At 48.5% G+C, this 26,957-nt stretch overlaps 2 protein-coding genes across 2 annotated transcripts in view; one reads left to right on the forward strand and one right to left on the reverse strand.

The window, feature by feature from the left end:
* Pla2g5 (phospholipase A2 group V) overlaps positions 1-4,519 on the forward strand; it is a 42,883-nt gene extending 38,364 nt beyond the window's left edge. The window contains exons 4-5 of the mRNA XM_057784671.1: positions 2,088-2,194; positions 2,857-4,519. Of these exons, the coding sequence (XP_057640654.1) occupies positions 2,088-2,194; positions 2,857-2,978 (229 nt within the window). The 3' untranslated portion in view covers positions 2,979-4,519. The remainder of the gene's footprint in view (positions 1-2,087; positions 2,195-2,856) is intronic.
* Positions 4,520-20,462: 15,943 nt separating this feature from the next.
* On the reverse strand, positions 20,463-26,701 carry Pla2g2d (phospholipase A2 group IID). Its single transcript, XM_057784999.1, has 4 exons — positions 26,644-26,701; positions 22,882-23,026; positions 22,182-22,288; positions 20,463-21,314 (listed from the first exon to the last, which is right to left on the reverse strand). Exons 1-4 carry the CDS (start codon positions 26,681-26,683, stop codon positions 21,169-21,171), a joined length of 438 nt encoding a protein of 145 aa, XP_057640982.1. The 5' UTR covers positions 26,684-26,701; the 3' UTR covers positions 20,463-21,168.
* Between the last annotated feature and the right edge of the window lie 256 nt (positions 26,702-26,957).

Raw genomic sequence — 26,957 nt, forward strand, 5'->3', positions numbered from 1 at the left:
TCTTCTGCTTGCTGCGGCTGGAACGTGGGCCCCTTGTTCAAACACCAGTTTTCTGGTGTTGATGGTCTCCTTCACTGCCTGCGCTTGGCTGTTCTGAAACCAGGCTGGCCTTGAACTCTAAAACCTACCTACTCCTACCTCCCCAGTGCTCAGATTAAAGGTGTGTGCCACCTCACCTGGCCTTAAACTTTCCTTTCTGTCAAACAAGTTGGAAGCTTAGCTGGGTGGGGTCTTTCTCTGAGGTCACCACTCCCTTTATTCCATCTAGCATCAAGTTTTTCTTTAGTCTTTTTATCTCCTTGAATACAGAATTTAGCTCCATTATACTTTCTGGTTTCCCCTTACACCTCAAACTGTACTTTTTTCCCCCAATTTTTCCTTACTTGGCTCGCTCCTTTTCACTATAGATCTGCATAAGACTGGCCAGTAATAACCAAGCAACACAATCAATATTAAGTCGTTTTGAAAAGTCCTCTTTTGCCGGGCAATAGTGGTGCACGCCTTTAATCCCAGCACTCGGGAGGCAGAGGCAGGCGGATCTCTGTGAGTTCGAGACCAGCCTGGTCTACAGAGCTAGTTCCAGGACAGGCTCCAAAGCCACAGAGAAACCCTGTCTCGAAAAACCAAAAAAAAAAAAAAGGTCCTCTTTTCTGCCAAATTACTGCCAAAGCTGGTAATTCGTAGCTATTCAATTTAGCTTCAGGCAGATATTTCTTGAACAAGGGCAGAAAGCAGTCATATTCTGTATCACAAGAGCAGTCTCTAGGCCACATATTCATGTTCTCCTCTGAACCCTCTTACGCTGCAATAAACCCCTCCCCCATTCAAATCACCCTCAGCACCACTGTCTTCCGTTAGCCACTAGTATGGCCCATTAAGCCCTGCTTCAAGTGTCCAGTCACTTTTCTAGTACAAAGTCCCAAAGTGTTGCATATTCCTCCGGACAAAAGCATGGCCCAGCCTATGACAGCAGTACCACAGTCCCTGGTACCTACTTCTGTCTTAGAGTTCTGTTGCTGTGAAGAGACACTGTGACCACGGCAACTCTAACAAAGGAAAGTATTTAATTTGGATTTGCAGTTCAGAGGTTTAGTCCATTATTGTCGTGATGGGGAGCATGGCAGCAGGCAGGCAGACGTGGCACTGGAGAGGTGGCTGAGAGAGCTACATCTGGATTAGCAAGGGCCAGTCAGGGAGTGACATTGGGCCTGACTTGAGCATTTGAAACTTTCTCCAACAAGGCCTTACCTAGGCCAACAAGAACACACCTCCTGATAGTGCCAGTCCCTATGAGCCTATGGGGGCCATTTTCATTCAAACCGTCATACCTACACTCCACCTAGCCATCAGGAGGCAGAAACAGGCCCATGAGCTTCTGATCAGTGGCAGTTCTAGTGGGTGACGGAGGCTAACTTACCAGACACCATCCCTGCCAGCTCACACCGCCACAGCTTCTGCCAGAGGGATACGGTTGTAGTTTCGCACCTGCTCGGGATGTCAGCCTAAATAACATCCAGAGAGAATCGCCAAAGAATGGCTATTGATTTGAGAACAGGGTGCACTGTAAGGAGAATACGCATGCCCTAGACACCATGGGCCTATTCAAGGAGGGTGAGATAAGGGGAAGTTTTAATTAGCAGGAGAACCAGAGCTTTTACATAAGCTGCGTAGATACCAAGCTCATTGGTTGTAGAGCCCAGAGACAAGTGTTAGCGTTGGCTCATTGGTGGAGGTGCTGTTACTAGGCAAGCCTTCTATGTAGAGCTTCTTGCCTGAACTGTCGTCGTCTCTAAGAAAGTCCAACTTTGTCCCAGGCATCTGTGTTCTCAGGCAAGCTGCATAAAGCTTGGGGTGCATGCAGGACAAGGAGAGACCCTCTCGTAGGGGCGGGAGGTTAGAAAGTCCTTCAGAGAGAACTTAAACAGCCAAGCACCACGTCATCATGTGTCCCCCCCACCCCCCCAGCACCTCTGGCTCTAATTTTGTTTAGATTTGACTTGAACTTCCTTTCACCTTGGAATCTCTCCCAGGCACAGAGGTCAGGAGGGTGCCTCTCCACTCAGCGTCCCCATCTCTCACTTTGACAGGTGCTGTTGGGTGCATGACCGCTGCTATGGGGAACTGGAGGAGAAAGGCTGTGGCATCCGGACTCAGGCCTATGACTACAGAGTCACGCGGGGCCAGGTCATCTGCGGTAAGCGGGCTTCCCATTCAGACTGGGAGTCACGCTGCCCAACGGATGGGCCAGCTCGTATCTTGGGAGGCAGAGTGAGGATGAGAGGCACGGGCTGTTGCAGTCTTTCTAGGTTTCTGGGGAAGGGTGGGCCCGGTTTAGACCCACTATTCGCTAGGTACTGCGGGCTTGCAGATTTCCTCTTCCTGGACAGAGCAGGTTTCACCTCCCTTATTTCCCATGTGTAACTGAAGCGCAAAGGTTTTGCCAGTGTTCAGCAGGAGGGGCTCATGCCCAGGGCCCTGAGTTCACAGCCAGGCCCCAGGTGCATCTCTGTTTAACGTCTCCCACAGAAACTGTCTCCACCCAAAGGGCATGTGTCTGTTCCACCAGACTGGGTACTCCCTGAATGGAAACCTCGAGATCTTGGCCCTCTAGTTCAGGAGCTGAGCCTCCTCCATCAGATTACACATCTCCCTAACTCAGCAGCTTTCCCATCAGATTCTGTATCACCCTGGTGCAGATTTCTCCTTCACCTACTCTGAGATCCCTCAGAGCAGGACACAGATGGGGGGGCGGTCTACGCAGACTAGAAGACACTCCCTGATATGACTTTGAACAAGTCAGTGTTGGTGGGGCACAATTTTCCTGTGCTCACTCGGCACTTGGTGTCTGTTTTGTAGAATACGGGTCCTTCTGTTCGACGAGGCTTTGTGCCTGTGATCGGATGCTGGTCTACTGCTTGCGGAGAAACTTCTGGAGCTACAATCCTTATTATCAGTATTACCCCAACTTCCTCTGCTAATGCCCTGTGTGGGCTCTGCTCTGGGGGTTCCTCCCACAGTGGAGGCCCCCTCTGCTGTATTCCTGATGCACGCCCCAAGGTCTTGGATCTGTCTTCCTCTGTGGAACTGTGTGCCACTGGGCTGGGCAGCACCCCAGGACAACACCCCATCCTCCAAGGTCCTAGAGAGTGACTCTGATCCCGGCTTGGCAAACTCCCAGGATGGCTGAGCTGGCACTTGTGAAGTTGGCTCTGGGCCTGGGAGCTCCCCTAGCTCCAGGCCAGCGCTGTGTTGACTTTTCTTTCAATTTATGGAACTGAACTGACATTACCACCCTCCAGAGACCTTTTACTGGAGTAGAAGCCAGATTAACTCTATAAATCTGCTTTGTAGATATTAAATAAACCCATTTGCAAGGCTAGTAAACTCCCCCAGCATTCCCTCTGATAGGACAGGGGTAGGATTGCCTAAACCTTTGTAACTCCCTGCAGCACCTGCATGCCCTCAGGGATGGAGGCGGGAACAGGTGGGAGCCTTCTTAGCCTTTCAAGATTTTTGTTTTGTTTTTTTCAAAACAGGGTTTCTCTGTAGCTTTGGATTCTGTCCTGGAACTAGCTCTTGTAGACCAGGCTGGTCTCGAACTCACAGAGATCCGCCTGCCTCTGCCTCCCAAGTGCTGGGATTAAAGGCATGCGCCACCTCTGCCCGGCTGCCTTTCAAGTTTTGTATGAGTTCATTTTCTTAAACCTTGGCATTCTTCAAACCAGACCTGGAGCTCATGCTTCTTCTAGAGGAAGATGAAGCACAGTCCTGTACTACCTAGGACTCGCCCTGGCTAGAGAGGGCAGCGTCCAGCTCCCAGTCCTGGCTTCTGTAGCTGAGTGGGTTTGAACCTCTGGGTAGTCTGAATCTCTCTGACCTTCCTCGAAATAGAAAACGAGACTCCTTCCGGGAGCATATGGGTGCACACCCCTAATCCCAGCACCTGGTAGGTGGAGGAGGCAGGGGAGGCAGGGTTCAAGATCAGCCTCTGTTCCTTAGCAAGTTTGAGAGTAGCCTAGACTACATGAGACTGTGTCTCAGAGTGCCAGTTAGCAGTTCCAATTAGCTAACTGAAATGGGACTCCTAGCGCTCACCTGGTGCAGACACAGGGATGCTGGAATCCTGAGATGTCACTGGGTGGGGAGACACGGTTTAAATGAGAGTCAAGGAGGCTGGAAGAACAGGTTAGAGGCCTGTTTATTTCTCACCAAGTTAAGGGTATTGAAAATCCCTATTACCTATCACTTTGTGAAAGACAGAGCTTTCTCACACCAGTATCACAGGAAGGAGAGATGCGTTGTACAACAATAAAGGAGGGCTCTTCCCGAGGAAGGACCCAGGCTCCTTCACTCACATCTCCAAAATATGTGCAGGACATTTGAGGTCTCTATTTAGAGAACTCCAGTGTTTAAACATTTTCTAAGTAAAGTTAATTACATGAGATCACCCCAAATTCACACGTTTTCGGCATACGCTAGCGACTATATTTAAACAACACCAGAGTGGGCCTCATGAGCTGATTTCACATGTGGAAATATCAAAATTGGGGTGAGGGAAGGGATGGAGAGATGGCTCAGCTGGTAAAGAGCCAGCTTCGAGCAAGCATGAAGATCTGGATTGGATCACCAGGACTCATTATAAATAATAATAATAATAAAAGCTGGCTGTGGACTCATTAAAATTAAAAAATAAAATAAAAAAGCTGGCTGTGGGGGTGTGTACTTCTAACCTCAGCAGTGGGGAGGTGAGGCAGGCAGATTCCTGGGGCTCAATAGTCAGCACCAGAAATGACAACTGAAGTTTCTGCATGTGCACACTCACAGGTGCACACACACAGGTGCACACACAAGTGCGCACTCACAGGCGCACACACAAGCACATGCACACTCACACGGGTATGGGCACAAACACATATACCCACACACATTCATTTCCTTTTTCAAAATCAGAACTGTTTCCCAAGCTCAGCCTTGAGTGGGTTTGTGGGGGACTCAGAAGTGTCCCTCTGTCTGTTTCGAAGGCATGAAGTGACCTGGACTCTGCTTCTGTCACAGTCCGGTGGCAGGCTGGGTGTCATGGTGCTGGCAGATGACCAGGTCCTTGTCTCTGGGCCTCCCAGCTCTGAGCCCCAGTATCCAAAGATTCTCAGCCAGGCCAGGGACGCTGTGAGGTTAGAGAAACAGCAGCACATCTGGATGGGACCACGAGGAACCTCTACCTACCACTCAGGCCAGGAGAGGTTGGGAGACTGGTCCCAGAATCAAACCCGAGGATCTGATGTTTAGCCCTCTCTGCCCACCATCATGCACTGTCCTCAGATCTGGTTCAGTGAGGGAGAAACAGAAGACAGCACAGTTCAGTGGTGACCCCCACAGTACGGGGTTCCCAAGAGAAGCCCCTGGACTCAAACCAAGAGCCAGCTGCTCTTTTTCTCTCTTTCCCGTGTGGTCAGTCTCCTGCCTCTGTGGAATAGCACGTGGTCATTGCCACCTTGGGCCCACCCTCACTGCTGGAACAGCTCTGAGGAAGCGGAGAGCTGAGTGAACCTCCAAACCTGTGACGAAACCTCCTCGTGTTTGACCTGCTCACTTCTTAGCAGAAACGCCAACAGAGAAGTCATCGCCCTGAAATTTCATGGCTGCCCTTTAAGAGATAGGGACCTGTGCCAGCATCTGAAATGGTGCTTTGGACTCAAATTGGACACCAACACGGGCCAAAAATTTGAACCCATGAATGTCAGTGTGTGCATGTGATGGGGGGAGGGGTGAGCGCATGTATGTGTGTGTGTGTGTGTGTCTGTTCACACGCTCATAGCTGTAGCACAAATTCTAATTGTTCTTAATAATAAAAACCCGGAGTCAGATATTAGAGGATGAAAGCTGAAGGACCAGAGAAGCAGAGCAGCCAGCTACTAGAGAGACTTTTATCTCTACTGAATCCCCAGACTGAAGAGGCGATCCTGTCTCTACAAATCATCAGGCTGCATCTGAGCTCCTATCTCTTTCCGCCTTAAATTCCTCTCTCTGCCCAGCCTTATCACTCCTGTCTCCACCTCCCTAGTGCTAGAACTAAAGGTGTTGAGCCACCACCCTCCAGCTCTGCTTCTCTTTTAGACTGGCTCAATTTCATCCAGGGTGGTTCTGAACACAGGGTCTGCCTCTGTCTCCCCAGCGCTGGGATTAAAGGTGTGTGCCACCACTGCCTGACTTCTATAGCTAACTAATGTCTTACCTCTGCACTCCGATCTTCAGGCAAGCTTTCCTTGTTAGATCACAAACAAAACAGCACTCCACATAGCTGCCCTCAGACTGCAAATGAGGTCAAGGGGATGTCTCCTAGCGGTAAGTGACAGGGAGGACAAAGCTGAACAAGCTAATGCATAGAACTCCACCAAGCAGGAGACTGCCTACTCCCGAGCACCCACACGTGAGGCAGATGCTCTCCTCCCGCAGTGAATGTGCCACCAGAAGCTCCGGGACGTAGAATGCTTTGCCTAAGGCCACACGGGTTCCAAGGAAGGCAGGTAGGAAGGAAGCAGCCAGCTGCCTGATGCTGGGACTGGAGCAGATGGTATCCACCCACTTCAGAAACTGGGAGCCAGGACCAGGGCTCGCAACAAGTCTGGAGGAAGCCTCATTTTGTTTCCCTCAGGGTGAATGTGGTAAGCCAAGCCCGAGCTGTGCTTCCCAGAGTTCCTTTCCCTGCAGAGCACTGGGTCTACAGGGGAAGGTGGTGTTTTTGTACAGTTTGTCTGGAAAGCAGAAGGGGAGTCGCAGGCAGTCTCCTTTGCACCTGGAATGTCTGAGCCTAGCACGAAGTCAGATTTTAGCGAATAAAAACCTACAGGGTAGGAGAGCCTATAGGAAGAAACCATGAATTCGAGGTTTGACTTCCCACTCAAGACCTGCAGAAGGGACACGAGTGTTTTCTTGCTGCCTGGGCAGGGCACAGGTACCTACAGAGAGGCTCGGGTAGGAAGACCCTGGGGCCTCCACATGGAGCCGCTGTTCTGAAGCAGAGCAGACCAGCTCATTCCCCCCACCCCGCTCCTGTTTCACAGAAGTTTGTCTGTGTGACTTGTCTCATCATGGAACTGTCACAAGCACTGGCTTCGGCTGTCAGGATGACACACTGCTCCCTCGCTTTGCAATGACCCAGCAGCTGGGGCTCTCTGTCCTGGTCATGACCTGGCCAGAGGGACCTGAACTGGATCAATTCTTAATCCACAGGACACCTCTCTGCTCTGTCCCACAGGCCACATCGTGCTGGGTGGACCTGGTGGCTGGGAAGAAATTTCCTTTTCTCCTTCCTTTATTCCTTCTTCTTTATTGTTCCTCCCTCCTTCTCTCCCTCCTTCCCTCCCTCCCTCCTGCCTGTTTGTCTTGTCTTTACTTCACTTCTTTTTTAGTCCTTTCTGTCTGGGCAGTTGTAGGGACAGGGTCTTGATCTATAACCCTGATCAGTCTAGAATTCACTACATAGACCAAGCAGGGATTACAGGTGTGTGCCACCACATCCAACTTAAACATACTTACACTAAGACCCAAGGATGCCTTAGATAACAGCAAACCCCACAAACACAGGGTCTGCTGTCTCAGGGGCCTCTAGAGGGGCCTTGTGGCCTGGAGTCTGCCAAAAAACTTTTTTTGAGAGACCTTGCTGGTTGCTTAGATCTACCAAGTCATACAGTCACATGCGATTGCACCCGCAAAGGGCAGGGACACATAGGAGATGGGGCTGGGCGTGTCAGCAGGAGCACAGACGCCTTGACCCCACCCCTGCCACAGTACTTAAGGGGTGAGTTCCCTGTGATGGGCGGGCTATGAATGAATATCCAGGTCTGTCTTGCTGACAGTCACTGGTATTTCTCGTAAGTGAGCCACGGTTGCTCTGCAGTACCTGTTTGTTTGGGTAGGATGTGTTCATGTAGTTGGTCTTTGGTAAATCAGTTAACAAAAGGGGACAGTTGCTGCGCATGGTGGTGCATACCTGTAATCCCAGCACTTGGGACACGAAGGAAGGGGGCTCAGGGGTTCAAGGTCATCCTTGGCTACACAGAGGTCAGCGACAGCCTGGGCTTCTTGAGTCTCTGTCTCAAAATAACGGGCTAGAGAGATGGCTTTGCAGAGAAGCACACCCACTACTCTTGCAGAGGATCCAGGCTTAGTTCCCACAATAAGGCAGCTCACAGTTCCCACAATAGTTCCAGCTCCAGGAGATGCAATGGCTGCCCTGCTCTGGACTCCTCAGGCAACTGCACTCATGAGAATATACACAGAGACATACATATATGTATACATATACTCTAAAAAAAATCAACCTAAAAAAACAAAACAAAACAAAGCAGAATGGGGCTTACATCACCCCAAGGTGGCCTCAGGCCTTGATTTCTGTTCTCTATGCCTCTGTTCTATGGCTGTCCTGTGAGCTAATACACACCTTCTTCATTAGCTTGCCAGGGGTGTCTCTGTGATAAAGTGGGGTACAAAGCATGCATTATATTCTGCATGTCATGGGAGTGGAGCCCCAACCCGAGCCTGAGCACTCTAAGAAGAGAGATTTGAGGCAGCTGTGAGCCAGAAGATGGGGGGACCCTCTATTCTTCCCTTCCTCTTTTCCAGACCCCACCCTCATGGATGTGACCACAGGTGTTGCTCAAAAGGTGACGTTCTCCTTAGGGGAGCACTATGAGCTTCCAGGAGGAAGAAGCCACAGTTGTGAGAGAGGCAGCACCTACGGGGAAACCCTAGTTGAACATCAGGCAAACGGGCCTGCAGCTGGTCCCAAAGGCTACTTGTTCCCACACTCTGCCCTTTGCCTGTGTGGTGTATCAGGTTGGATGGATGCACCTACTCCATCTTACCAGGCAAAGTCCTCGGCACCAAGGCTCTGCTCCAATGCTTCCTCCAGAAAAGTGTGCCATCTCCATCTTCCCCAGCAGGGGTCCTCCTTCCTCTTCTGCTTTCCCATGGTCTCCTCCCTTCCCCACCCTTCTCTCTTGAGCACCCGTGGTTACTCCTGTAACACAGGCTTACTAAGCATCTCCTGTGCCAGGCTTGACTGGACTCAGATACCTGCCAATCTGTCCCTCAGGAGGTTCACACTGGGGCAGGGAATAACTTGCAACAGACAAGTACTAGCTTCATGAGAGAACAAGAGGTTAAGGGATGAAGTCTCAGCTTAAACCAAGAGACAGGGCAGGTAGAGGCTTGCCAAGGACCCCTCACTCACACACATGGAGCAAGCGGCTTAGAGACTAAGTCATCTCACTAGCCCTTTCTTACTCTTCCTAAATGGTTCTGGGTCATCGGGTCAATCCCCCCGCCACCCGCACCCACATCCTGCTACTGACCTACTGATCTTTTCCTAGCCCAGCAAGGAGCTTAGGAGAACATGAAATGACTCAGAGGAAAGAAAGGTTGCATTTCAAAGTCATGTATTCCTCTCTGAGAGTTTCTGGGAATCTGCCAAGCCACTTGTCGAGTCTGAGCACCCAGCTCTGAGACTCTGAAGACTGTTTTTCTCGGTGCCAAAAATTTGTTGAGTCATCAGCCCTGAACTGCTGATCTGGGAAATTTAGAATGTTGCGCGACTGGTTTCCCATGAGTCAAAGCGAACCAGCTGCTGGGTGCCGAGTTTACTCCGGGTTCTAATAAACCTGTGGGGCTGTGAACTGTGAACCTGTCATTATTTTCCAGACCATGGTTCTGTCTAGACAGGCCTGCCACCTTGTGGAACATGGAGAACTCTAAAGATTCAGTCCAGTGTGGACCACTGGGTTGTCCTTTTCCAAGTATTCAGACCCGAACCGAATCTCCCAGAAGCCCACTTGACTGAGAGGGAACCTGAGAGATGAAAGAAGTGTCTTGGGGAAGGTTGCATTTGGATTTGTGATGAAGGTAGCACTCAAAACAGGCTCTCTGGGGCTGGAGACATGGCTCAGAGGTTAAGAGCATTGCCTGCTCTTCCAAAGGTCCTGAGTTCAATTCCCAGCAACCACATGGTGGCTCACAACCATCTGTAATGAGATCTGGTGCCCTCTTCTGGCCTTCAGGCATACACACAGACAGAATATTGTATACATAATAAATAAATAAATATTAAAAAAAAAAAAAACAGGCTCTCTGACCCTGGAGTTTGGGACAGTCCTAGCAATCTAAGCTGGTTCCCTGTAGTCGACTTGCAGGGCAACTCAAGACCAGGACAGTGCAGCTGCTATGCCAGGAGAGCACATGTTGGTGGCATATGTGAGCTACCCTTGGTTCTCTAAGTCACAGTGGCAGCAGAAAGATCACTCCTCTGTGACTTGCTGGATCACAAATAAGCTGCTCTGGGTGGCAATGAGCCCCAGGGAAGGACGGAAGGACACAGCCATAAAACATGCCAATAAAACACACCCGTGGCCTCCAACACTGATGACAGCAATGATGATTGCAGCTGCTGGGTTCCACACTGGCCTCATTTCACACTTCAAGACTAGTGGGGACGGGACTGTAATTCTTCCTGGGTAATAACTGAGGCTCAGAATGTGCTAACAGCTTGTTATCCATGCTTCTACAGCCTGGAAATCAGGAGACCCCAGCACTGACAGGCCTGCTCACAGGACCCAGAGCCCCCATAGATGGCCATGACACGGGTGTTCTCTGCCAGCCTTCCATGCAGCACATCTCCCCAGGAGTGTGTAATGTGTTTGGGGCTATCTAGTCATTTTTCTATTAGTACAAGGTTTTGGTCTTTTTTTTCCTTAGTCACGTAAATGTTGATAGGAAATTACAGGCCACTGTTGGAGAGAAAATGTTCCTTACTCTCTGATATTCAGTCACTGTGGGACCAGCAAATTGGACTAGGAAAGGACAGATTGGCAGGGAATATCTATCTATCTATCTATCTATCTATCTATCTATCTATCTATCTATCTACACATACATACATACACAATATCTATCTATACACACATACATACACACATACATACCACATATATAATACATGTTATATAATATTATACACACACATATAATATGTATGTGTATATAATATAAATATATGCAATATATACAATAAGTTTGTGTGTGCGTGTCCATTCAAGGAAGTGTAAAATGAAGTTTAACATCTATATCATTTTAAGAAAGAGAAGTTTGGTCTCCAAGGGATGATGAATTGAGGACAAAATTACCAGGAAGTGCAGGTAATGAAAGATAAGGGCTTCTCAGGTAAGGTCTATTTGTGAAAAATCTTCTCGATGTTCATGCCTGATTTCAACACAACAGGAAAGGCTCCCCTTCCCCAAAGGGAAACTGGTACCTTGCTAGTCTGATAAGGGGAGGCCAAGAGCTCTCTTTCTAAATCTCTCAATTCTCAGTTGCCGGTACACAGTCCTTACATCGAAGCAGCATATTGTTTGGGTAATGTGTTCTGTTTCTCTTCATTACTGTGATATTGGTTGTCAACCTGACAGAATCTAGAATTACCCGGGAGATGGACCTCTGAGTATGCCTGCAATGATCTTGATTACGTAGATTGTTGTGGAAAAACCCATCTTGATTGCGGGTACAACCATTCCCTAGACTGGGGATCCTGAGCTGTATAAAACTGAGGAAGCCAGCTGGGCTTAGCAAGCACACATTCATTCCTCTGATTTCCTGGCTGCTTCAAGCCCCTGCTGGCTTGACATCCCCACCTCGACAGACTGTACCCTGAAACTGTCCTAAAACAAATCCTTCCTCCATCCGGAAGTTGTTTTTGTCGGTGGGTTTGATCATAGCAACAGCAAAGGACGGTGTGGGAAATCCTTCTGTATATGTATTGCTTTTATTGGTTAGTGAATAAAAAAGCTGCTTTCTGCCAATGACTTACAGAATATAGCCAGGCTGGAAAATATATAGAGAGACAGAGTCAGAGAGAAGCCATGTAGTTGCCTACAAAAGACAGATAACCTCCACTGGAGCCCACTGGAACCACAGCCATGTGGCAATACACAGATGAATAGAAATGGGTTACTTTAAGATATGAGTTACCCAGAAATATGCTTAAGCTATTGGCCAAACAGTATTGCAATTAATACAAATTTCTGTGTGATTAGTTTTGGTTCTGCACAGCCGGGAACGAACAAGTGACCTCCCCCAACAAATTGGTGCCAATGTGGGTGACTACATCCATAAAACCTGAGAGAGCATTATTTTTTAGATGGGTTCTGTTTGCTGGGGGTGAGTAGGAGCACTGTGGCTCCTTTAAGAGATATCTTCCTGATTCAATGGTAGCAAAACAACAAACGAAAACAAAACAAAACAAAAACCCATGAGGTTTTTGAAATGGCACTTCCTGGTTCATGCTGGCAGCAAAAACTCTGGCTCTTTCAGGAGGCTGAGCACTTCAATGGGGTTTGTTGGCAGCATGCTGCAAGTTACTTGATGGCAGCATGGGCCAACTGGTTACCAGAGTTGAGGTGGTGAGCGTGGCTCCCACCAGGCAGTCTCAGTAGCAGTGAGGACCTCCACCATGTTGAACTGGGCTGAGCCCAAAGGCAAAGCATCCTTAGTCCTAGCCATGCTGCTTTGCATTTTAAGAAATGGTCCTGGTCAAAATATAGTTACAGTTATGCATGCAATAAACACAAATCCAATGGAAAAGACCTCTAAATGGATCACAGTGTTGGATAAATGTATATATTTATTTATATATATGTATTTTCTTCTCTTGAGAAAGAGAAGAAAAAGAATATAGACAGTTATAAAAAGAAGTAAATGGTTTTAAAACTTAAAACAAAGCCTTTAAAGACACAGCGTACAATCATAGATTAAAGGGATAAAAAAAAATAAGCTACACGAAGGTGGAATATACACTGAGAGTCTGGATTATGTTTATTATTATGTTTCCTTTGAATTTTTTGAGTGTGAATAAGTACAAAGATAAGTACAGAGTGACATTTCTTTGTATGGGCTGCTAAGCTAAACCAACCTATATGTTTTAAAGGTATCTTGACTTCAAAATTTGAGTCTAAGGATTTGTTGCTTTGGAAAAGAGGTTCTGTTTTTGTTCCCACAGAAGATGAGAACCTGTGGATTCCTTCCAGACTAATGTGGTTTTATGGACCCAAACCCCCTGAAAGGTCACCACAAACAATCCCAAAAATTACTTCTCCCAACAAAAAGCAAAAAGCAGTTTGGAGAGTACTATGCCCAAGTTCCCAAATATTGTTTACAAATGTGTCTTTGCATTTAAAGGGAGATATGATATAGAGAGCAATACTTTACATTGGTATACATCTTGGTTTATTAATACAAATTTAAGATCAATTTATATTTATATATATACCTACTCTTGATTAAGGTATTGTGTTTGTACAGCTCATTTAAAAATGTAATGTATAATTAAGAAATATAGGTTAATAGAGAGTCATCTATAGTAGTCAAGCTTGTAGTCATGTTAGGTTTTCTAGATATACAGAGATGTATTGTGGAGGCCCAAAGAGGCCAAAGGTCAGAGAGTTTAGGACTTGTTTCTAGTTCATTCAGGTTATTGTGCTTCTAACAAAGGTCCCACCTAGTTGTAAATCAGTTCTGCTCTCCCAAGACTATTGTCAACAGGTGTGGCTAGTTGCCAAATCTTGTTCTCCTGAAATACGGTAGTAGTTAGTTGGTTCCTACCTAAAACAAAAGTCTAAGGATCCAACTAAGTTCCAGTTCCCTTAATGGAAATTACTTGGGATTCTACCCAGGGAGTAGTTTGCCTACAGAGTGTTTGGCCTAGTGTTAATGCAGTCTTCTGTTTTACTCCTATCTTTTGGGGTCAGGGGTATATTAACCAGCTGGAAATTAAATACAGGTGAATTTTCAGTACTATCCTATATGTTTCTATGTTTTATTATTTTCATTTGTGTCTTTGTATTCTTTATTATTTTTCTAATTTACCATGCCTCCACTCTGGAAAAAGGTATTTTTGTCAAGGCTGACCCCCAACAATGTATTTCAGATGGATAGATATTCTTCTGATATTTAAATGGCATTTAAAATGTTTTAAGAACTTAGACTTTTCATGACAATGAGACACATCTGCTCCTGGTAGCACCAATTACTTCAAGAGGATAATGGGCATTGAAGAGTCTCCTTATGGAGTTTGTTAGCCATTTGGCCAAGAAACTGCTATTGCTTGAACTGTTTGACTGGACTTGCAGGACCCACAGAAAAATGACTGCTGAAACTGCCTAAAGAAGGTGAGACAGTCTTTTGAGGTTCCTGTTTCATGAAAGAGTCTGCCAGACATTCTGCAGGACACAGAAGAAAGCAAATGATTGGCCTTGCCATTCCAAGGCAAAACAGATCTTTGGATTTCTTGCTTTGTGGGAAAGTCTGCTGGATACTATGGGCCTGTAGGCTGAAGATTGAATACCCCAATGTTACAGAAGAACTTTAGGTGACTGTCCAGGCAGCAAAATGTCTCTATCAATTCTAGAACTTTGGAAGCTGTTTATAATGCACTACCTGTAAACTTAGGTAATATTATATCCTTCTGGGGTCTTTGATGGAGTTAAAGAATAGAGTTATAATTATAGTTTCCATTAGTTATGATAAAAGATAAACTAGATATAAATGTTGTGTAATTCTTGCTTGAAACCTGTTTCATTATATGTAATCTTTCTGTGTTAAAGTTAAAACCTTCCTTTTTATTTTGATAGAAAAGAGGAGATAATGTGGGAGGTGATGTATGCTGTGAATATGTTTTATTGCCATTGGTTAATAAATAAGCTGCTTTTGGCCAAAAGCTTAACAGGATATAGTGAGGCTGGAAGAAATATATATATTGAGAGAGAATAGGCAGAGTCAGTGAGAAGCCATGTAGCTGTCTGCAGGAGACAGACACATCAGAACCTTGCCAGTAAGCCACAGCCCTTGGTGATAAGCAGGTTAATAAAAATGAGTTCATTTAAGATATAAGAGTTAGCCAGAAATAGGCCACCACACTCCCTCATGAAGCATGAAGGGAGACTCAAGTCTGCTTTCTTAGCATCTCCAGCCTTGTAGGCAGAGTGAGAGTTGAGAGGGGAACATCCCAGGACTGGGAAGTAGCTTATTATTTTCTTCGAGGCACAGCTGAGCTCTGGGAGGTCAAGGATAAGGATTGTGTCTGAGCTTGTTAAACTGGAAGCACTTCCCTGCAAGGCCCTTAGGTAGTCTTAATCCCGGTGCTCAAGAATAAGATCACAACCTCAATTTTTGAGCCAAGTTTGAAGCATGCTTTATTAAATACTGGCCAGGACGATGGGCACAGGCCAGGTATTACTCAGAGGCTTATAAAGGCAAAACTAACAAGACTATGTACTTCCTGTCTTCGTCCAATTAGAAACAAGCTTACATCCTGATGTACTCCTTGCCTATGTACCTCCCACCTATGTGTGATCTTGCACATCCAATGCAGTTGGGGCAATCAAGCCTGTTTACAGAGGCAAAAGCAGTGGGCTTGCTTTCTTACCTGAACAACAGCCCTCAACATACCAGGAAGTTATCTGTCCTTGGGTACCTTAGAAGCATTTTTTTGTTGTTGTTGTTTTATAGCTCTCTTAAACACAGTAATTTAAACTTAAAACATAACTTTAGCCCTCACAGAGGAAGCTGAAACTGGAAAAGAATCAAGAGGAAGCCTAGCCTGCTTCCCCTAGCCAGCTGTTAGCTTTCTCAAAATACCCTCTTTATTTTCATTTTTTTAAAAAAAATCTCAGAGGAAGTGGTGGGGATCCAGGTCAGTTGGTAGAGTCCTTGCCCAGCACACAGGAAGCCCTGAGATTGGTCCCCATCACCCTAGGCATAAACAGGTGTGACAGAACACACTAGTAATCCCAGAACTCAGAAAGTGAAGGCAGGAGGATTTGGAGTTCAAGCTTATCTTCTTCTACACAGCTACGTCAAAGCCAGAGAAGGCTCCCTGAGACCCTGTAACAAATAAACTAACAAATGAATAACCCTAGGAGTCTAGGGAGAGCAAGGTAGGCCCTGGCCCTGGCCTGTCCAGCCTGTCTGGGAGACAGGGGTGTTTGCTAACTCCTAGACATGAGGGAGGATTGCAGAAATTCCAAGTGAAAATGCCCCTACACTCCAGTCTTCCTCGAGAGGACACCGTGGCAGTGTGGGATAGCAGGAGGCCAGCCACATGTAAGCACGTCACAAGGAGGGGAAGATGCATGGAAGGAACACAGGTATTTGGGGCAGGATTCAGCTGGAAAAACAGGCAGGGACAGGTCACAGCCATCGCCAGTCACCTCACCTTGATCTGCTCCTTGGAGGTAGAACCCTGAGTCCACAAGGCCAGAGGGCTGCATAGGTCAAGGGGCTGGGAAGGGGTGGAGTGTGAGATAAAGTGGGGTTCCACTGAAAGGTCCCCTTTGAGGATGAAGCCCAGGGACTTGTTCATGTTAGACAACATTAGCCTAGAGGAAACTTCCTGTGTGTGTGTGTGTGTGTGTGTGGTGTGCACACATGCATACATGAACATGTATGTCTGGAAGTGGAAGAAGAGGCCGGAAAAGGGCATCAGGTGTCCTCCATCAATCTTCTATTCCTTTGAGGCAGGGTCTCCCCCTGAACCTGGGGGCTCCAGTTTTCTCTGTTAGTCTGGAAAACTCCAGTGACCCTCCTGTTCCCATTCCTCTCAGAGCTGGGATTCTAGACATGCACAGGTCATTTGCGTGGTATGCGGTTTCTGGGACCCTGACTCTGGTCCTCACGACTGTACAGCAAGGGCCCAACGCAAAAAATCCCAATCAAGCCAAATCACAAACCAAGTTAAAAAATAATCCAGGTTTAATGGGATTCCTGCACTCTCCGGTCCCCCCCCCCCCCCCCCAGAGGGAACCGGGGAAGCCACAAATGCGCAGGAACTTCAGGGAAAGCAATTTAAATAGACTGGGGGCATGGTCAAGATTTTGGCTTCCAAAGATGGAGGCCAGAGGCCAGGACTTGGGACTTACAAGCTGCTCAACTCTTTCCAACTTCTGAACTTTGAATTTTGAGACAGGGTCTCACTAATTGTCTCAGCCTGACTTTGAACTCACTCTCCATCCCAAACTGACCTTGAATGTGGGATCTTCTTCTCCCAGTCTTCCTAGTAACCTGGGTTACAGGCCTGTAGCCACTGGGGCTTGTCTTGAATACCATTACCACCATCCGGTGACGAAAACCATTTTCCCTGGTCCCCACACTCACAGCACGGTCCCTGGGCCTGGCTAGTACCCTGGAGGGCTGAATCAGAGACTGTCCTAGTTAAGTGAGTAGGAGGAAGGGTGGGACAGGGCCCTGGGCAGGGGAGCACTGGGTTCGAATTCCAGCCCTGGCGCTTATCAATGCTGACTCATTCCTGAAGTTTCTGTAGTGCGGGGGGGGGGGGGGGGGGGACAACACCTAAGTCTGAGGCAGTGGGGAAGGAGTGGGCTCCCGGGTTTTTGACAGGTCTTCAGAGCTGCCCACCTCTGACCCATAGGGCGTTCCTTGGCAGGCCTGGACTGGAGGCCTTCTGCCCTGTCCTTGATTCACCTGTAGGAGAGATGAGTGGAGGGCAAACGCACCCGGGGGGGGGGGTCTCTCCCTCTTTTCTGCTTCTTGCCCAGTTTTAGTGATAGAAAATTTGTTCAGAAGAAGAAATCTCTTGCTAGAAGTCCTCGGACATGGCTGCCTGAGGCTCCATCTGTCTGTCCTGGTCCTGACTCCTGTGTCTTTACCTGTGCGGTGACCATGCAGCCACAAGGGAAACAGAGCTAGCATCTCAGTCCTCGGTCTGGGCTTGTCACTCTGGCAGCAGCTGCCCCCCACCACCTGATTCTATCAGCCACCTCTCCTCTGGGACACTGACAGCCCTTCTCGGTTGTGAGTCACAGTGTCACAAACACAAACACGTGTGTCTTTCCACACTGTTGTTATTCATAAGCCACAGCCCACAAAGCCACATCAGCCTCCATTGGGTCCGTGGGCCTGGAATATACCAAGTAATCCTGTCTTCCCCCAGTAGCGTGGCCATTGGCCACCACGGGTCCTTTTATTCTGATCTTAAGCACTGATGTCACACTCTGCATTTCAGACAGAGGACAGAACGGCTGGAAAAGGAGTGAAAGAGGCTAGGAAGCTCGAGGATCCTGCTGGAGGGAGCGCTGAGAGCTGGTACGGAGGCAGGGGCACCTCGGTGGCCAGCTAAGATAGTCATAAGTTGGAGGTCAAATGAATCACAGAGCTGGACCAGGGCAAACTGAGGCAGAGGCAAGCAAAGACCTCCTTCTACGGGACCCAGGAAAGGGTGCAGCTGTTTAGTCTTTCCAAGCCTGATGTCTTCCATTAGCGCACGGGTCTGATTTTTCTGTTTTGTTTTTGTTTTGTTTGTTTGTTTTCCTTTGAGTCTCTTGCCCAAGTTAGCGTTAACTCAATAAGTGGTCAAGGATAACCTCGAATTCCTCGCCTGCTCCTCCATTGTTTCTGTGTAGCCCTGGCTGTCCTGGAACTCACTCTGCAGACCAGGCTGGCCTCGAACTCAGAGACCCGCCTACCTCTGCCATAGGTGCTCAGATTAAAGGCATGTGATACCACCTCCTGGTGACCTTGAATTTCTAATCCTCCTGCCTCTATCTCTAGAGTACTAGGATTACAGGTGTGCCCCGCCACACCCTATTTTATTTGTTGTGAGGGCTGAACCCAGGGCTTCATACAAGCTAGGCAAGCACTCTACTGTCTGAGCTATGTCCTCAGCCCCACTGAGGGCGATAAGCTGGTGCGACCTCTCCTTTCTGATTTACCGCGATAAAGTCACAGGCACGGGTGAGACGCTTACCATTCTGTGCCTAGTGGGTCTTGCTGAACATGTGGCAGTGTCTGTGTGCACAGTGAGATTCTGCCACTTCCGCCTCAGCATTTGCTCAAAATAGAGGCAGCTTCTACTTTGTAACAACATGGAGTACGCCACCCAGGGCATAGCCTCCAAGCTGATGTCTGCAGACCTGGAAGTGCTGGTCACAAGCTGGATCAACATATCTTCTCCGGGGCAACTAAATTCATGACAGTCTGAACCAATCAGGGTACCCCTACTCTCAAGCCGGCTCAAGCTCAGGGTGGCTAGTCCTTAGGGAAAGCTGGCTGCTGCGAGCTGGAAGAGACAATATCACTGTCCGGTCTTGAGGTCTGGGAGACCACAGGTGCAATTGGAGCCACGCGGAGCCTGCGGGGGGAGGGGGGTTGGGGACTGGAACAGTGGATGAGGGTGGCCCAGCAAGGGGCAGGAATGAAACCAGGTTCTGAAGACATTGTCAAGCCACCCAAGAGTCAAGTCAAGCTCCCCTCACTCCACACATACTGCACCCCCAATTTCCAGCCTCTCTCTCTCTCTCTCTCTCTCTCTCTCTCTCTCTCTCTCTCTTTCTCTTCTGAGATAGGTTCTCGCATAGCCCAGTCTGTTTTGACGTAGCTAAGGATGACCTTGAACTTCTGTCCTTTCTGCCATGGACCGTGCACCATCTCTCCTGTGCAGTGCTGGGGACAGAACCCAGGGCTTCCCGCAGGCTTCAGGCACTGCACTCAGAGTTGCGTAGACACTTACAGTAGTGAGCTCACACTGATCCTATTCCCTTCCTGTTTTCCTCTTTACCTAACACACGAGGAACCGGGGAATCCCTCAGTAACATGAGTAGCAGCTGGCTTTGAACTAACCACCTCTTCCTAAGCCTTCGATACCATCACACCAAGCCTAGGATTCCTTTTGATTAGACATTAAAAATAAAGTGGCAGTTTTTCGTGCATTGTAGTCTCTGTCCCCAGGGCCTACACACACACAACTTCCTACTGTCACAGCCCTCACCAGAGTGGGCATTTTAACCATGGGAACTTGAACCCAGAGCCCACAGCTGGAAGTTCTTTGTACTCTGCCTTGCTAGGGTTTGGAGAATGACTGCTCTGTCATTCCCTGCAGTGTGTCACAGGCTGGAGGGCATGGGTGGTTCTAGGTGCCTCAGTCGTGGCTCGAAGCACAGCTAATCACACAAGAATGACAGATGTTCTCTGAAAGAGTTGTTGCCAGGCAAATTCCAGTTCAGACCTTGCCAGATGATCCCTTTTGCCAAGTTCTGTTTCCGACACTACACCAGATCAGCCAATCACGGGAGCCTCTGTAACCCCTATAGCAGGGACGAAGGTAGGCTGAATCGATTTGAGCAGAAAAAGACTATCTACTCAGTGGAGTCTCCCCAGCCACCCTCTCCCCTTTAGAAGGACACTCATCCTTGTTCAGATGGGAGGCTGAGCTTCCAAGGATGCCTTCCCCTGATTCTGCCACTGATGAACACACACTTTCCTTGGCTACAGCATCGGCTCTGAGTTTTGTAATTAGGTCCATGGTTCTGGGAGGCAGGAAGAACACGAAGACAGTGGGCCTGTTTGTTACCTGTCTGCAATGTGTCTCCCTAGAGGTGGTACACGAGTCGGGGGCTCTTGTGCCAATGGTTTATTGAGAGGGTTGTTTGGAGAAAGGAAGGTTTCCAGGGAACCAGGGAAAGACACCAGGCCTGGGAAGAGAGGAGCCTTAGGGACATCTCACCACTCTGGCCTCAGGAGACTTGGGATGTTAATGTCACCCAGTGAGTCCAGCACAAAGGAACCTTTAGAAATGGGGAGTAGCGCCAGCCCAGAAGGGCTTCCAGAGGAGGAGCCCCTGAGTCTACATTGTAGCAGGAGACCCCAGAGAAAGCACAGATAGACAAGAAACAGCAGGCCAGGCTCCAACACCCAGAGCAACAAGATTACAGCTTCCCCCAGCCCTCAAGTCCTTGGTGGTGGTGTCCCTGCTGGGTTCTAGGAGGCTGCTTGGGCACCAGGGTGCCAACTGAAACCAAATGGGGCTGGAGGACCTCACAGACTAGCGGGGGAGAAGGACACAGGCCAGAGGGCTGGGATCTGAACACATATGTGAGATCTTCTCCTAGGCCCAGAAAGACCAGAGTTTGAAGGAAGAACAGCCAAAGATAGACAAAAAGGTTCCTTATAGCAGAGAGACACCAAGGCGAAGTCCTCAAGCCCAGGCCCTTTTGCAAGGAGCTGGTCCAGGAGACTAGACACTGGGGTGGGAGGCAGCAATCCTGCAGGGGACTTCAGTGCTCGACATGCCCTGGAACAGGGTGGAATCCAGGGGACAGATAGTGAGCTCTCCTAGCATGTGGGAGTCTGGCCCCTGCAGTTGGGCCGCCAGTAGATCCGCAGGTGCTTGTTGTAGGTGCTTAGGTTTTCCTTCAGGCACGTGGCCAGTTCCTTGTCACAAGCACACAAATCCTTCTCACACTGGCTCCCTTTGTCAGCTGTGGGTGAAAGAAACAGGGGCTGGCTCAGTATCTGTCCCTTCCTGAGACTGTCTGTGGGGTGTAGAGGAGGTCCCAAAAGTAACACAGGGTCCCTGCTCATTGCTGGTGATACCCCCACCCCCAAGCAGCCTCTTCAGATGTTGTGCATGCCCTCCACCTCTCTGTTCTTGCTCCCTTTCCTATGATCACATCCGTTCATTCGACAGTCACTGAGCAGCTACTGAGAAGCTTGGCCCTGGAGGGAGGAAGCTGAGCCAAATGGACAGGAGGGAAGGCAGGTGGTAGAGGGTCACAGAATGAACAAGCCGTGCCAAGCTGAAGCATGGGGGGGGGGCACAGGCCAGCAGGAGGACCAGGCATTGTGAAGGAGCCATCCTGGCTCAGATCAGCGCTCTGAAGGGAAGCTGAGATAGTGAGCCAGTGTCCCCACCAGGTGAGCATCTGTGTTAGCTTTGTAGCTCCATTAACCTTAAGATGAGCTGTTATGAGGGTTCAAGGGCTGTAAAAAGAAAGGCCATATTGGGGATACCTATGTGTTCCCCCATGAGAATGGGGATGGCTAGTACCCCCTGAAGTTCTTCTTATCTTGGTTCGGCAGATTACCAAGGAGGACACTGAATTTGAAAGAGGTCAAACAGTGTTGAGCACACAGCTGGTCAGTGATGGCCCTGGCATCTGGATAACAAAACGGTAGGGTGTCCCCTTGGTCCTCTCCATACCTCCACCCTGTTCTGCCTGTTCCCTACTGTCTCATGGGAGAGGAACAGCATCAGCTGGTGAGTGTTTTACGGAATGTCACTAAGTCTATGGAGTTAGGGAGGGCTAGGACTTCCCAGCTCCAGCCCTTGGCCCTCAGACACTCACAGCAGTGGATAACGCCCTGGGAAATGTTGTATCTGTAATTGTCCGTCATGGTTCTGCATCCATCCGTCTTCAGGTGTTCATAGCAGCAGTCGTGTTTTTGACAGCACCTATGGGTAGAGGCAGGCAGGGCACATCGCTGTAGGAGTTACTGGTCAACTCTGGTCACCACCTGTTCCCCCCACATGCCCACCAGGGATGATCAAAGACATTCAGGTTCCCATGAGGTCACAAGAGCTCTGTTGGTCAAGGATTCCCATACACCAGACACTTATTCCAACCACGTACTCTCTCTTAATCCCCATGACTTGCCAATAATGGAGGTGCTGGTATCACCCCCATTTCACAGATGAAGAAACATAAATTTGGGACTTGACACCCTTGACAAAGGTCACGTGACTTGTCTGGCTGACCCTCCAAATGATTGTGAAAATCAAATAAGAAAAGGCAGCGAGGTTGGGTTTCAGAATACCACATATAATGCTAACAAGGAGTGTGGGATATTAATCCCAGGTTAGGAAGATGCCAGGACTTCAAGGCATTCTGGGGAACCTTCTAGAAGGCCAGTTCCAAGAGGACTGGGGTTATATTAGCCTCAGCAGAGTTCCCAGAACATAGTACATGCACTACAAAATGCGTTCTATAAATGCATCAGTGAACAAGGAAGGAGAGAGTCCAAAGTAGGCCAGGGAGGGGAGTATACCTGTCTGTGGCATCTTTGGGTTCTCCTTTGCCACCAAGTCCACAATGACAGCCATAAAACCGGTAGCTGAAAAAGGCTGTCTTCCCAGTCATACGTTTGATCATCTTGTTCAGGTTCAGGATCCCTCCCTGGGTTGGAGTTATACCTGCCACACAACCAAATAAGGAGGGAAGGGGTGAAGGTCATGGGGGTACCAAGATCCCATGGGGGTGTGGGGGCTCAACTGTGCTGGGCCAGACAAGGGACTTGAAATGATGGTGCTATCAAATAGTGCCAGCTGCCACTGGTATTTTAAAAAGTGTTGGCTAGGGTAGGGTAGCTTGGTGATCGAGCCCAAGTTTAACATGTGTCATCCCCGAGTTCTGTGCCCAGAACTGAGAAGGTAAAATAAAAAATACAGCAACTGGAACTGAGTCCTTAATAACGGGTCTCTTGGGTATTAATTTCCTGATTCCATCCCCCTTTTAAAGGTTTATTAAGATTATTTTTAACTCTCTTTCTCTGTGTGTATGTGTGTGTGTGCATGCGTGTGCATGCGTGTGTTGAGACACCAGTGCAGGTGCCTTCAGACGTTCAAAGACTGCATAGAATCAGGTGCTTGTGAGCAGCCTGATGTGGGTGCTATGAATGAGGCTGGGTCCCCTGCAAGAGCTGCAGGTGCTCTTAACCCCTGAGTTATCTTTCTAGTCCCCTCCATCCCTTTTTCAATAAACGAATGTCTACTTTGGAACAGCTTTAGATGTACAGAAAGTGGCAGTGATGGTCCGGAAGGCTCTCATTTCCTCCTCTCTCAATTTCTTCCAACGTGATCGTCATACATCACCGTGGAGCTGCTGTGGAAACCGGGGTTGGTACATGGGGGTGGGTGCTGGGAACCTCTTATTTTGGCAAGGAGAGTTGAGGCAGTGTCTCAGATAGCACAGACTGGTCTGAAAGTAGATGAGACTGACCTTGAATTCCTGACCCTCTTGCCTCTATCCACCAAGTGCTTGGATTATAATCTCTGCCACCATGCCCGGCTGGGAATTCCATTTTGTTATTGTTGGGACAGTCTCACTGTGTTGCTCTGGCTGACCTGGAACTCATTATGTAGACCGGGCTGGCCTTGAATTCTCAGAAATCTGCCTGCCTCTGCCTCCCTTGCCAAGAATATGTGTGTGTGTGTGTGTGTGTGTGTGTGTGTGTGTGCCTGCCTGTGTGTGTTTGGGCATGTCTGGGCAGATGCAGATGTGAGTAGAGAGAACAGAGGGAACGCTGTCCACTTGCCCTATCATTAGCCCGAGGTTCACCAATTAGGCTGGACCGGCAAACCAGTGAGACCAGCATCCTCCTGTCTTTGGACTGAGATTGCAAGCACAAACCACCCCACCTGGCGTTTCCCACTCAGGTTTTGAGAGCCAAACTCAGGTTCTCATGTTTTCAAGGCAAGATCTTTACCAACCGGGCTGTCCCCTTAGACCAGGAATTTCATTTGTAAGCCTCATTTTCCAAATGAGCAGATAGAGGCTCCCTGATTTACTCAAGGTCATAGATGGAAGAAAATCGAACCAGAATCAAACCCAATGCCGTCTGGCTTCTCTGTCTCTGGGCATTGATTTCCAATTCAGAATGAGGAGAGAGGGCCTGACTCACCCTCCTCCCACGACCAGTGCCTTCCTCTCTAGAGAAATCTGAGTTTTACAGCGCCCGGTAGGTCTCTGAGGAGGCAGTGTGATTTAAAAATCAATGCTGCTCATTTCAGGCCTCGTAGCTGCTGGCTAGAATTGATCTTAAGGGAAATCTGCTTTATTGGGAGAGAGGAGCACATTATGTTAAATTAGGAGAAATAAAATATATGGAATTGATGAATTCTGGGGAAAGTTGGGAGAAACAGATGAGATGAGGACAAAAGAGTGTGTGTCGAGAACACAGGAAATGTAGGTCAGGTGCAGCCACAGGCTTAGGGGAGATGGGACCAAGCTGTCCGATCCTGGCCTGGCATCGCAGTGAGTTCCTGCAGGAACATGGTAAAAATGATGGAGAGTGAGGCCCATGCCGGAGGACTCTAATGTGAGAAAGGAGGCATTGGGAGACATTTGTGCGGTGGACAAAGAGAAGGTCATAAGCAGGCGGCCCTGGGCTGTAATTAGAAGTGACTGGCTGTTGTGTGGGTGGTGGTATCCTCTCTGTGTGCACACTCCTGTTTGACACTGTGCTCCTGGGTAAGGGCTGTTGATCATAGGCCTAGTTAATTCTTGATTGTTCTGATAAATGACCCCAGCCCTCCAGGAATCATCCAGGATAGCCACCTGGGATTAGAGAAAGTCTCAGATTCCATGATGGAGATTCTCAAAGCAATTGACTGCAAAGACAGAATCCACCGTGGGCACTAACTGAAGATCTGAATTTAGAATCTTGCCTTTCTTAGCCTCTCTGTCTCTCCACGTTCCCCACACCCCCACCCCAACAATTTTTCCCTCTGTAACCCAAGGTGGTCTTGAACCCATGATTATACTCCTGTCTCAGCCTCCCGAGTGCTGGGATTCTGGTTGTAAGCCGCCAACCATACCAGGCTTGCCCTCTAATTCTTTGCTTCAAAGCTATCCCTATCGAGTTCAACTCAGCTCCCTCCTGAAAGGGGCAGCTCTCCCTTGCCAATGCATTCACTTGAAATTCTGTATGCTTTGTGTGGTTTGGCAGTGAATCAAGCCAAGCCTGAGGAAGTAAACCCAAGTGATGTCTACTAAAGCTTGTCAGAGATTTCTATCTCAATAGCTTGTCCTTGGTTCCCCTCCATCCCTCCACTCCCAGGGATGAGGAATATGTGGTCAGCAGAATCAGTTGGGGGCAGAGGATGATAAGCTCTTATGTAAGGCTTGGTCACTGTTTTCTCACTAGGATGTCTCCTCAGCAGCAGAGAGAGGATGCTGTGGAGCTGAGGAGATGGAGAGGTCAGGTGGTTTGGCCTCTGCCTTGCATTGTCTCTATGTTGAAGGATGAATTTCTGTAGTTCCATTGCGTGCTTGTTAATGGGCTTCCCTGTAGCCCTGGGCAAGTGTCCCTCTCAAGGGTGTGGGAGTCCCAAGACAACATGACAGGGTTTCTTTGTGTAGCCTTGGCTATCCTGGAACTCTCTCTGTAGACCAGGCTGGCTTCGAAGTCAGAGATCTGCCTGCCTCTGCCTCCCCAGTGCTGGGATTAAAGGTGTGTGCCATACCACCTGGCTATAAAATCACTTTTAAAAAAATGAATGAGCTTGCCGGGGAGTGGCGGTGCATGCTTTTAATCACAGCTCTTGGGAGGCAGAGGCAGGCGGATCTCTGTGAGTTTGAGGCCAGCCTGGTCTACAAGAGCTAGTTCCAGGACAGGCTCCAAAAGCTGCAAAGAAACCCTGTCTCCAAAAAAAAAAAAAAAGAAAGAAAAAGAAAAATGAATGACCTTTATAAAATCATGTATCTTGAGATGGATTAAGAAAATTAAAGCCAATATGCAAACAACCATGTTTTATATCTGATCTTCTAAAGAGTGAGTAGAAATTGTCCCCGGATTCCCTTCCTTCCAGCGGGAGAGGGATCCTCTTCCCAGAATGCCACACAGTTCAATCTGCCCCAGTTCTCTGGCTGAAGCCAGAAGCAACCTTTGATGAGTCCTTGCTGGTAGTGGAGGTGTTAGGAACTGGAGTTCTAATGTCCCCAGGATCAGAGCAGTCCAGGCTAGGGTGGGACACTCAGGATCTACCTTCAGTCCTGCTCCCTCCCCAGCCTCACACCTGTCCCCACTCACCAGCCAGCAACAGCAGGCCACACAGCAGGGCGAGTCTCATGGTTCCAGCACAGCGTGAGAGCGGCAGCTGACAGAAGTCCCCTGCCACGTAGGCAGTCCCTTATATTAGGTCCCCCCACCCATCCTACCCAAGCCTTCCCAGCTCCTGCGGAATCAACCCATGTGCCTCTCACTTCCTCTTTTCTATGACTCTGGGGTTGTATTACTTTTTTTTGACTTATTGGGGTCTCCACCAGGTTTTTGATAAAAAGGAAACATGTATCTAGAATGGGAGATTTGGCAAACACCTTCTAGGTCTAGGGGATGGACCCCAA

This window comes from Chionomys nivalis, chromosome 11 (assembly GCF_950005125.1).
Source record: "Chionomys nivalis chromosome 11, mChiNiv1.1, whole genome shotgun sequence".
NCBI classification, from domain to species: Eukaryota; Metazoa; Chordata; class Mammalia; order Rodentia; family Cricetidae; genus Chionomys; species Chionomys nivalis.

Coding starts and splice junctions, on each gene's coding strand:
- Pla2g2d (XM_057784999.1), bottom strand. CDS start 26,683: ATGAGACTCGCCCTGCTGTGTGGCCTGCTGTTGCTGGCTG. Junction 23,027..26,643: donor TGGCCTGCTGTTGCTGGCTG/GTGAGTGGGGAC, acceptor GTTGTGTGGCAG/GTATAACTCCAACCCAGGGA. Junction 21,315..22,181: donor CCAGGGCGTTATCCACTGCT/GTGAGTGTCTGA, acceptor TTTCACCCACAG/CTGACAAAGGGAGCCAGTGT.